The sequence below is a fragment of the Syzygium oleosum genome, unplaced genomic scaffold, assembly GCF_021117445.2.
Source record: "Syzygium oleosum isolate NSW1041296 unplaced genomic scaffold, Sole_v2.1 Sole_v2.08, whole genome shotgun sequence".
Taxonomy (NCBI): domain Eukaryota; kingdom Viridiplantae; phylum Streptophyta; class Magnoliopsida; order Myrtales; family Myrtaceae; genus Syzygium; species Syzygium oleosum.
The window spans coordinates 5,536,199-5,547,964 of NW_026607492.1; the positions used below are offsets into that span (position 1 = coordinate 5,536,199).

General features: G+C 41.1%; 1 protein-coding gene and 1 non-coding gene across 3 annotated transcripts; both read left to right on the forward strand.

Annotated features, from left to right (window-relative positions):
* The first annotated feature begins 1,070 nt into the window (after positions 1 to 1,070).
* LOC115684532 (la-related protein 1C-like) lies at positions 1,071 to 10,169 on the forward strand. 2 transcript variants are annotated; one of them, XM_056313667.1, is made up of 7 exons: positions 1,071 to 2,321; positions 3,700 to 4,240; positions 4,314 to 4,461; positions 4,570 to 4,660; positions 6,756 to 6,779; positions 8,875 to 8,946; positions 9,095 to 10,169. In XM_056313667.1, exons 1-7 carry the CDS (start codon positions 1,854 to 1,856, stop codon positions 9,365 to 9,367), a joined length of 1,617 nt encoding a protein of 538 aa, XP_056169642.1. In that variant the 5' UTR covers positions 1,071 to 1,853; the 3' UTR covers positions 9,368 to 10,169. The 2 variants fall into 2 exon arrangements, with proteins under 2 accessions (XP_056169642.1, XP_030465140.1); XM_030609280.2 differs by lacking the exon at positions 6,756 to 6,779.
* A 1,525-nt stretch (positions 10,170 to 11,694) lies between these two features.
* On the forward strand, positions 11,695 to 11,766 carry TRNAE-UUC (transfer RNA glutamic acid (anticodon UUC)). Its single transcript has one exon. It is a non-coding gene; the product is annotated as a tRNA-Glu (tRNA).

The window sequence follows — 11,766 nt, forward strand, 5'->3', positions numbered from 1 at the left end:
AAAACTATTCTTTGTGGCAAAATATGACAAAAATTGCACTTCTTTTTGTCGATATGTTTATGAGAGCAGTAAAAGAAGAAATTCATCTCATGTTTCTTTTCAAAATCTAATTGGCCAATAGAAATAATGCTAAAGCCTTCCAACGTGAAGGACGTGTGCTCCAATTCAGTTGCTTAGTGATGGCACAACGTGAAGGAGAACTTCATCGCATATTTCACTCACTACAAATTCTTGCTTGCAGCTTTGTTTACGCAAAAATATCAGGGAATGTGCCCCAATCCAGTTGCTTAGTGAGGAATAAGCGTGTGACTCAAACACTAAATTAACACCTCACTCGAGTAGAAGCATAGAAAGGTGAAAATAAATCTCAAAATGACCGAACATTTTTTGTGAATCAAACACTAAATTAACATCAACTTTCTTGTTCTGAATGACATAACATCTCAGAATCAAGAAGAAAACATGTAATAAATCTTCCCGATTCATCAAATCTACTCCTAGTTTTGCTCATCTTCCCACGGGCTGGTCGCCGGCGCCGGAGAGGTGGCCGGCCACTGGAGAGGCGGTTGGGCACAATGGAGAGGCAACCCGCGGCCAGAGGGGTGGTTGGGCACGGCGGAGAGGTGGCTAGGCGTGGAGGAGAGGCGATAATTATGGGAAAAACTAATTTCCTCGTGTGTTGCTCTATTGAGAAATTCTATCCAGTTCTATCCCACTTCTCTCCTAGGATTATTTTATCCGGACTATATCCCCTTATATTCTATCATGAATAGCTACTGAACATAGGAGAAAATAAAACATATCATATCCTGACTTTTATCCGGACGACTAAACGTAACCATGGGGCATTATCCCTTTTTCTTCTGTTCGGAAAAAAATTAAAATGAGTTTTACTCAACGAAAAAAGAGAAAATAGAGAGATAATTACGTCCGGATAAATATATATATATACACATTTTTATCCAGACGTAATTGCTTACACCCGCGACGGCTCTAGCGCTGGAGGGCATTTCCGTAAATACCCCCGCCCCGTCCCCGTCAGACGAAAACCTTCTCGCCGAAGAATTTCCTATTAGCTAAAAAGCGGAAGAGCTCCCCACACAGCCAGAGCGGACAGACGAGGAAGAGGGGGCGCAAAAACACCACCACCAGACTCACCACCAGACCCTCTCAGGCTCAGCGAGTTGCCGTCGGCGACCGAGCGAAGCTCCCGATTCGGCGGCGCACCGCTGCTCGGATTCTCGCCGCCGCGGACGATCGGGGCCTCCCGAATCTCCGATCATCTCGGTTCCCCCGATCAGCCGCCGCCGCCCCGCCCCGTCCCCCTCGCTCCCTTGTCGGTAATCCCGCCCGGCGAAATTTTCCACCCCCCGGGAGAGGCGCCGCCGCCGCCGAGAGAGGGAAGTAAGGATCGAGCCCTGACCAGCGCGTCGGTCGATCGCTCTCCGGCGTTCGCGCGATTATCGCTATCCGTTTGATTTTTCCTCTGTCGATCGGCTGATCGGCGAGTTTTTTTTTCTCCCCGGAGGAGCGCCAGCGCTCTGGAGGCAGGTTCGGGAACCCTAATCTATTGATCGAGCGCTCTCTGTTTCCGCAATTTTCCTCATCTTCCTCCGTTTGTCCTTTTCTTTCCGCTTCGATTCCTCGTCGATGAGCTGATTCTAGGAAGTGTCCGAAATCAAACCCTAGTTCGTTTGTCAATCGATCGGCACTCCGTTTCATCTGTTTTTCGTCGTCTTTTGTCTGATTCCTCTTCCTTTTTCCTCGTCCCATCCCCTCACCGGCGAACGCGGTTTTACCTGAGAAGATAACCAAAGTCTCTCTCTCTCTCTCTATCTCTCTACCTCTCTCTCATGGCTATCGCTACGGATACGACAAACGCTAACTCCATAGAAGCTAACAATCACTCTCCTCGCAATTCCGCTGGTGCTGCCAATAGTCCTCGATTAGGCAGACCGACGAGGACGGCGGTCTCGCCGCAGTGGAACGAGATCGTCCGTGGAGAAACGGATATGACAGAGTCTGTTGATTTGCTGAGCAAGCTGAGCATTGCAGTGGCACCGGAGGTTGTCCCGTCTTCATCTTCTTCGTCTCTGTCTTCGATTGCAGAGGAGGGGAGCTCCGACAACGGCAATGTGGGCAAGAAGACTGCATGGAAGCTGCCCTCGGATAGCCCCGGGCCCGCTGCTGCCGAGTTCGTCCCAGTCATGGGGGCTGATTCGTGGCCTGCTTTGTCCGAGTCAACTAGGTCATCAACGAAATCGACTTCGGTTCCTGTGAAAGGTTTATCTGATGGATCATCATCCGTGCCGGTGACAGAGGTATGGTTTTTGCTTTTTGGATGTTGTTTCTGTAAGAATGCGCGATTATATATTTTTCTCGTGGTTTGGCTTGGTTTGATTGTGGATTAAGTGTAGAGCGCGGCGAAAAAACAGTTTGGGCTATTTGGTTTTTGCTTATTTGGTTATGCGAGAAGAGATTTTGGAAACCGAAGATTAGTAGTTATGCTTTAAGGCTGTTACTTGTTCTGTGTGAAGGGATTTCTAAAGATTTTGAAATGCACAAGAAAGTTACATTTACTAGAGGGTTTTTAGAATTGGAGTGCTGGAGCACATCTGAATTAGCTTACTTAGCTTTTAGAGGGGATTTCAACCTTTTTTGGAATTTCGATGAGTAACTAGAAGGCTTTAGCTCAGAGAAATATCATCTAAATGATCTACTACAACTTCAAAAAAACATGTTCAAAATATGTTGCAATAGCCAGGTCGATTAAGAGTTTTTTACCCCCACTGACCTGGAAAATAACCTTATAAATGACATTTTCATGTTTCCCAGGTTCGTTAGCTGAGAATATATACAAAAGCAAGGGCCCCGTCTGCCTTTATGGCTTTTCCAAGGGGCATAATTCAGTGCTTCTTAGGATCTGGCCTCAGTTGAGCTAACAGAGCATGAGAATTAAGCCTTCTAGTTTATTACTTTGTGTATTTTTTGTTCTCTTACCAGCTAGCTGCCTATGGAAATTATAGCCAGTGGAATGAACGTTGCCCTTACGATATGTCAAGATCATATATTGATCCCTCAAGGGGGATTTCCTTTTTGAGATTGAAATGGACTTAAAACGGAAAAAAAACTACATGTATAGCAGTTACGAGCACTTCACACATTTTACTCAGGTGCAAGTAGAACTGGAAAGTTCCTTTCTTTCATAGAAACAAGATGAGTGGATTTGTTTTGAGTAGAAGCGTTGGCGCTTTTAAGTTGCTTCTGCTTGAGACATGGTATGGTGCAGTCATTGGTGCTTCTATTAGTTGATAATTGGAGACTTTGAAATTACTAAATGGCCCATGCAACCCAAAGACACAGATTTAATTGATTTGGGTGTTTATGATGTACAGAAAATAGACGACTAACTCTGTATTCTCGCATATACAGCTTTTTTTCTTCTTTGCATACTTTACTCTTCTGTTTGCTTCCATGCTTGTTCTCAAAGGAACAGCAGAACAACGACCAGAAAGAATTGGGATTCGTCTTTCTGCCCCATCGTTTGGTTTTTCAGTTTGGCAAATATGTTTTGCTGGTTGTTGCAAATGAAAGTCTTTTATCATTCCGTAACTTAAGGACTTTGCATCTTGCTGCGTCATTTCATTCTTCCATTGCATACATAATGCTCTGACCCTTGAGAAATTGTTCATGTTGAAGGGAAACGGAAATGCCTCGTCTGTTTCACAGAAGCAACTCACTGATAATAAGGATGCAAATATAGCAACAAGCTCCTCTGTGCCTGCACGTCCGAGATCAAAGAAGCAAAGTGGATCTACATCTTCTAGTGGCGGAGTCGCTCAGACATCAGCAATAGTAAGCCCTTCAGTTGACCCAAGATCAAATAATCCTTCTGCCAGGGACCATAACCACAGGAGTGGACCCGTTTCGCATTCCCAAAATGGCAATGAGCACCCTCAACAGCAGCGCAGCTCCCTCAGGCATCGAAGTGGGGGTAATTATTCACGTGGGGATGGTCCTTACCAGCACAACTATGGGGTTAGGCGTGATCAGGAACGTGGAAATCAAGAACTAAGTGGTCACAGAAATTTTAACAATAACAGAGATTCTCACATGCCGCAGCAAAGAGCTGCCATATCAAGGTATGGCAGGCCCTCAGCACCGCCGCCTATCCCGCCTGCTAGTGCATATATTGGACCTGCTTCAGTTCGGCCTTTTGGTGGCCCTGTAGTTTTTCCTGGTAAGGCAGACTATGTTAACTGTCGAAACTTATCATCTGAAAGATTTGCTTTGATGTTCTTTATTTTTTTCAGAGGCTCCAGTGTATTATGTCCAAATTCCACCCATGGATTTACGGAATGTTCCTTATTATCAGCCCATACAGCCTCATATGGTTTATTTGCCACCTCCTAATCACCTCTTGCATGCTCAAATAGTTAGACAGATAGAGTATTATTTCAGGTACTTCTGCTGTTTTCCCCCCTTTAAATAAGTCACTCTTTGTTTCTCAAACATGTTGCAAGTTTTCATAAGTTGACTGGAATCATCCTCCATATTTGGCTGGTGCAGTAATGAGAATCTTGTGAAGGATATATATTTGCGGCGGCAAATGGATAAACAGGGCTGGGTTTCTATAGCTGTTATTGCAGGGTTTAAAAAAGTAAGTTTTCCTTGAATATATCAGAAGTTTGCACTCTTGAACTTAATTTAGTATTATCTTGTGCAATACAGGAAAGTCACAAGTTGCGGTATATTTTGGGTTTTACCTTCTAGTTTCATCTATCATCAAGTCATGCTTTGTTGGCTGATTGATTAAAGATATAGTTTCACCCAGATTCAAAACGACGTCAATTCTATTGTACCATGCTTCCAGAGGAAGATATCTGGGGTGTTAATTTATCCTCTACTTTGCAGACAATTGAACTCTATTCATTCTTTTCTTCTTTTGTTGTATTACTTCTTAAATTGAACGCCTGAACCCTTATCAGCTGACTATTGATGGTATGTTGGCCTCAAAAGTGTTGGTTTCCTGGTCCTGTGGTTATAATTTAGCTAGTTGCTTTCTTGTTGTCTTTTTGGTGAGTCCCATTGTAGCATTTATGTCTAGCTAATTGCTTCAAGTTTCGTGATTGATTTAGTAGTTTTTTGGCTTTGAGATTGATAATCCTTTTTGTCTTGAGCTAATTATAGACAGTTGTCTTTAACTATCGGGGGTCTCCTGTGACTTTTGCTATGCACTCAGATGGTATTATTTTGAATGAAGTTGGTGTATTTGTTAAAAATGCAGTAACAGATTACTCCATTTATATGTGTGTGTGTGTGTGTGTGTGTGTGTGTGTGTGTGTGTGTGTGTGATATTACAATATACCACTTGTAAGACCATGCACTTCGAGGTTTGGAAGTCAACCATCCAACATTGCTTTTGATGAGTTATATGTTTTCGGCCTAAATGAATGTGGTTTCAAATGCACTGGAGATGGAAGTCCTCTTTCATTTCTGGACGGTTTTTCTGTTATGGCAAAGATTGGCTCCTCCAATGTTTTAACTTCCGTACATGTAGTTTGAAGATGGTCAGACTTTGCAAGTAATATCGTTTTTACCCAAATCTTGCTTTTTGCATATCACTTTAAGTGGGTAAATTTCATCGGTATCTCTAAATTTGGGTGCTTTATGCGATAGATTAACGAGCTATGATTTAAATCACCAAATTGGTCAAACATTCATTTCATTGTGTTAGAAAGTCCAACCCAAAAGCTTAAGCTAATAGGTGGAGGGAGACCATATGAATATAAAGAATATTTGGGTCCCATTGTCAAGCGATGTGGGATAATACTTCAACACCTCCTCTCACGTGCAAGTCGGATTAAGAGCGGCGCATGGAATTTTGAATATGCACATTCACATGGAATTTTTTATCACGCTCATTCGCGAAAGGGATAGCATTGGCTTTGATACCATTTCTAACACATTGTAATTGTCGTACTTTGATCAGAATTTGAACGAGTTTTTGGCGAAGTACTAACATAGTGGTATGGCTCCATGGAGTTGGTTGGACAGTGTCATCTTTGAGTAAATTTTTTTAAAATATTCAAAAATTTAAGAAGAGAACAAAACGACAAAAGGGAAAAAAGGCTTGAGGGCCTGTGACCCTCCTGCATCCCCTGTGAGTGTTGCAGGCCTTCTGCGAGCAATGATGGAGGGAAATGACCCTCTTTGATCGTGGCAGAGTGCTGCAATGTACTTTCCGACGATTCTTGGTCGACATCCCTCCCCGGAGGGGTAGGGGGTTAGTCGCTTCACTGCTTTTTTATTGTCTGATTTTTAAACTATTTTCACTTCTCGCTGACATAAGTGTGCAACTGACCTCCATGTTATAATTGCAAGTGGCAGGGGCACGTTAGCACCAAGCTTAAAATTGTTCGGATTTTGGTCAAAGTGCTTTAATTGCAAAGATACAGAGGTTTCATGTATTTGGTGATCACATGAAAGTCTACTAATCTGATTGCGAAGTGCACCAATTAAGTGACCACCAGTGAAATTTACCATCTTAAGTTTAAATCTGATTGAAGTGCTCTGGTAGTCCTTATAGTTTCAAATTGCTTTGCCATTATTCACTCCCTTAATTTCAATACGTCAATCAACATATCTTGTTTTGATGTCATGATAGATGATTAACACCAATCAGCAATGATTTGAATTATCTTGGTTTTTTCCTTTTTCTTGGTGGCCATGTTGCTGTGCCTTGATCTGTTTAGTTTCAAATGGAAAACTTGCTCCAGGTAACTAGATCTGACTCTGGTGTCAACTTATGACTTACTAGTTGGACACTTAGAAATATTCACAATGGATTGTAGGTGATTGCAGTGTAGTTGAATTGAGGTCCCAATCCTTTATGTAAATCTCATATTTTGAAAAGTTTTGGTAAAAAGGAATGGCATTTCTTACTAGAACATAGCTATTAGTTGCAAAAGCGCATAAAAAAGCATGATATGGTAAATTGTTGAGAAAATTTCGCACTTTCATTTTGGGACCTCATTGACATGGTATAAACTTTAATTTGCATTTCTGTGGGAAACTCTATGCAAACAGGAAGTCAGAGATTCATAACTGATACTACTCTGTTTGTTCCATAGCCAACTCAACTTGTAACTTCTAATATTGTAAAAAGACCAAAAGAAAAAAAATGGCCTAGAACATATAAAAGAAAATTCATGACACTTCAACAAGAACCTTAAATACACAAAAACAATGGAAATTATTTGCTGAGGTAGTTAAAATTGCTTTTTTTAACTAGGATATTGGAAAGGGCTCCACAAAATTTAATCGTAAGATCGAATCATTAAATGGTAAGGTTTTACAAAGCTTGTAAAGTTTGATACATACCATAACAAAAAGTTCCATACCATTAAATAAGTGGTAGAAGCATGTTGATCAAATACATTATACTGCCCGCATGGTATATAGAAATATTGATACAATTTAGGATTATTTAGGAAAACATGTGCATGCCACAAAAAACTTCGAAGCTTTATTATTTGTTGCTGCTGAATGGTTGAAGGTGATGGGGTGGTGTTGAAGGTTATTGGTGGTTGCTTGGTGGTAAAGGGGATTTTTATGGCTGCTTCGTTGAGTAAAGAGTGAGCCCACTACACTGTTGTGAATTGGGCATGAGGGGATTATTTTTCTTTATTTTATTTTGTTATTTTCTTTTCTTTTTCGATTTATGCTGATGTGACGAACCATTTCACAAAACTTCAATATGGCCTGCATTGTTTTATTTGCTGTTGGGCCAAAAAGAAGCCTGCAATTCCCAAGGAAGGGGGCTTGGGCCAATAAAGTCAGCTCAACGATTCTCAACTAGTTGACTTGCAGTTTTGGCAATTTTGCCTAGTCAACTCATGATTTTACTTCGACTTCACTAGGCACAAGATTTTGCAGCTAGTTAACTCAATTTCCATGATTTGGCTCGTTACTATTCTACAAGCCAAATCTCTATTTTAACTACATTTGTATTGCTTTCTACTGAAGCATTCAAATGAGATGAGACTATTCTTACACACACAAGCTGTGACTTGTCTATGCTTGCGGTTGAAACAAGCTAAAGAGGTAGGTCAGAGGTACAGAATAGAGGAGGGTCAAGAGGACTGTAGAGCCCAAGTCAGAGGTGTTGAGAAGCTGAGCCTTCTCAGAGGGCATGCATCTTGAATTCAACAGTCCTTGGAGGTCTGATGGCTGGAGTTGGAGGCGTCGACTGCTGGTCGAATCTTTTAAAAGATGAATTAAAATGAATCATATGATTTGGACCATGAATCGGACAATTTCTACAACATTGGCTGGTTCACATAGTTTTCTGCTATTATGTAAATTTTGGCCAAAAGGCCATTCCCCTTGCCCCAAAAACCTTTTCTGAGGGAAGATGCAGACTCTGCCTTTTACTGTGTGTTGGCTGGTTGACTGAACAAGGTTAATCGAAAGATTTTCCTCCTTCATTTGTTGCTTTTCTTTCGTTTTGATAGCTTTGCATGCATCTTCTTTGTGGAATTTTTATGGGATTTTCTGTACTGGTTCCTGATGACTTCACGTATAATGATTTACTTTTGTTGCCATCTTTTGGTATTTAGTGACACCCCAAGCTTTGATCATGCATATTGCACTATCTCTTTGATATGAGAAAAACTAGTTAATTAGGAAATTATACTATTTATCCTGGTCCTCCTTTGTTAGTTCAGGTCTTCCACACAGACACAGGCTTTTTGCCAGGTTTACATGTACCATGCAAGGCAAAATTATTGCAGCTTATATTGGATGCTAGTCATTCTTGTTATTTATTTTTTATAAACCTTTGTGTTCACTGCAAATGTTGTTTTGATCCAGGTCATGGAGTTGACCACTGATGTACAGCTCATATTGGATGCTGTGCGAAATTCAGCTATTGTGGAAGTGCAGGTATCTTTTTCAAGCAGTTCAGTAGGATTCACTCCACTTGTATGTTAGTGTGGTGCTACCGAATGTTCTGTATAATTTGCACAACCAGATTCGGTTCTCTTCTTCTCTGACTTATGATCATTCTTGTGCCTTATATTATGACCCACAGGCCGAGAAAGTCAGGAGGCGCGCTGATTGGATGAGATGGGTCTTGTCTACATCTGCTCATTCTTCAGGCATCACAAGCCCTCGGTTCCCCGACTCTCTGAGTCACGATACTGTTGCATCTGGAATTGAATCGGTCTCTCTCAATGTCAGGGATACAAGATTTGACTATATGGTCGGTCATGCCGATGCTCATGCGGCTATATCAAGGACGTTAGAGGAGTTCAATCGTATTGGCGAAACAGGCCAGACTAGCACTGCAGGAACAAGCACATGAAGCACATGCTGTTGCATGTTTTACCAAGAGGGGATCATGGAGGATTTGTTACGACTAATGTTATGCTTGCTTTGTAGTCTTACCGTGGCTTACAAATCCAGAGAAAAAGAAAGAAAAGGAGCAGAAGATACAATATCGTGAAAGGGCGGAAGAGCGTGCAATTGAAGTCCTTGAGTCGTGCTGATTGCATGAGTATACTGGTTTATTCATGTGGTTTTGTGGAAATTTTCTATAGATATTTATGGTCTATATGCTGATGACATCATGAGGGGATTTTTGTTGCGTGTCCCTTTACTGCCCCTTAGTTCATTTTTTCAATCTTTGGGGTCAGATTACATTTTCTTTCCGTGTGAAGGACGATTCTGATGGCGGGAAGTTACCGATAGTGGACAACATATTGCATGCGGCGACAATGGAGGGGTTGGCGTACCAGTTGCGGAAGGTGCGCCGAAAGTCTTGGTACTTACACTCGTGCGCGACTTTCAAAGTTGTTAGCGCTCATCTCATTTGTCAAATACGAAAAATTATTGTTTTTTTAATCGCACTTTCTTCGGGACCTCGAAGAGTTTTTTTTGCATGTACTACTCCTGGACCATTGTGTGGATGATATTCCTGAGAGTTACTGATCTGATCTGATCCGATGCTTTCGGTGGTATGTGAATCGGAGATCGGAAACTCTAGAAACTCTTCTTTTTTTCCTGTGACGGGTTGGGAATGTTATATTCGTACTCTTTACATTGTGGAGGCAACTGACAGGGACCTTTCTTTTCATTAAAGAAAAGAGACATGGACGTTTTCTTTCCTTAGTATTTGCACATTTATTTACGTACGAAGCTACAGGGTGGAGATTTATAATTGGGAAACTCTTTCTTGTCCGTGCTTCGAGTAACTCCGTTTTCGAAATGCCAATTGTTGGTAGGTAGGCGGGGGTGGTGAGACCGCGAATTTGCCAATCCATTGGAAAGTTACCTGAGTTATATAGCCTATGGTGTCAAGTTCAGAGAGTTGCTGATTCTTAAATCACATTCTTGTGTGTAGGGTTCAACCACTTCATTGTCGAACTAAACGTGTGAAAAAAATCGTAGACGAATTGGATCGCAAATCAGTTGGCTCTCTGGTTTGTGCAAACCTTTGTCGGAGTTTGGTGGTGAATCTTGCGTCGGATTTGTGAACCTCTCTGTTCGGGTGTTGTTCCGTTTAGGACTTCGTGCGACATGCCGTGTCATTCATTCGTGGATGGTTTTGTCTTGTTTGGTCGATAACGCTTCTTCGAGTACGGGATGCGTTAGGGCCGGGAAAGCTTTTTGCGTCGGTGTACTTTCACCATTGAAGCAAAACCTCAGATTTCTATCCTTTTCCTTCGAATTTCTCTTTCTTTTTTCTCTTCGCCAGCTTAACTCTTTCAATATCTTATCTGAGAACTTATTCGAATAATAAAACCACGTCTCATGCTAGATACATATTGAGCGGACCCCATGGTAGGCTAGTTTTTGAGCATTTTATAGCTAACTATTCTCTTTCTCTTCAGTAGTTTTTGAACTTAAGTTATATGTCAGACGCCTCTCCTGGACTCAAATTAGATCAGTCTAAGAGGAGAAAGCTTTTTCTCTGGGTTTAAGTTAAATTAATCTGAATCAAGATGCTTGATTCTTTCCTATGTCTAGAGGAGAAAGCTTTTTCACGAAATATGAAGAATTGATGAAAGGAGACATTAAAAGAAAAAAAAGAAATACTTGGAAATAATTTAGAGAAATGACATTGAACGTGCCCAATTCGACAAACGCAGAAAGAAGATGTATATCTTGAAAAGCTTCATACTAAAACTGAATAAGATAGGCAGGCAACTATCAAGATTAATCTTTCAAAATCAAAACTTGAGAGAAATCAGGGATGATCGCAATTCAAAAGGGGAGAAAGGTAAAAAAAAAAAAGAAAGGAGAAGCATATCTTAATACATCTATTTAAAAAGTTCATTGTCTTATTTTGGAAAAATGAAAATTCATAAAAAATCTTGAATTGAGTTCCATACGAAAGTACAGGGATTACTTGATATTAGTTGGACGAATTGCTCGTGCGGCATTATAACAACATCTCTCCACCCTCCAAGCAATTTGAGCTAAAGCAAAGCTCAAATTAGAAATTATCGTTATATGATCGTTCTATAAGCAAAAAGATCGTGGACAATCAAATTGTGGCTGATTGGCACAGTACGGAAGAAGCGACAAATTTACATAATGTCGTATCTCTATGGTTTTTTTTATTTTTTGTTGAAGAAAATTATAGTCTGTAGCAATGATATATAATATTTCACACCACCACTTCATAAATCCGTTGTCGTCCAGCGGTTAGGATATCTGGCTTTCACCCAGGAGACCCGGGTTCGATTCCCGGCAACGGAA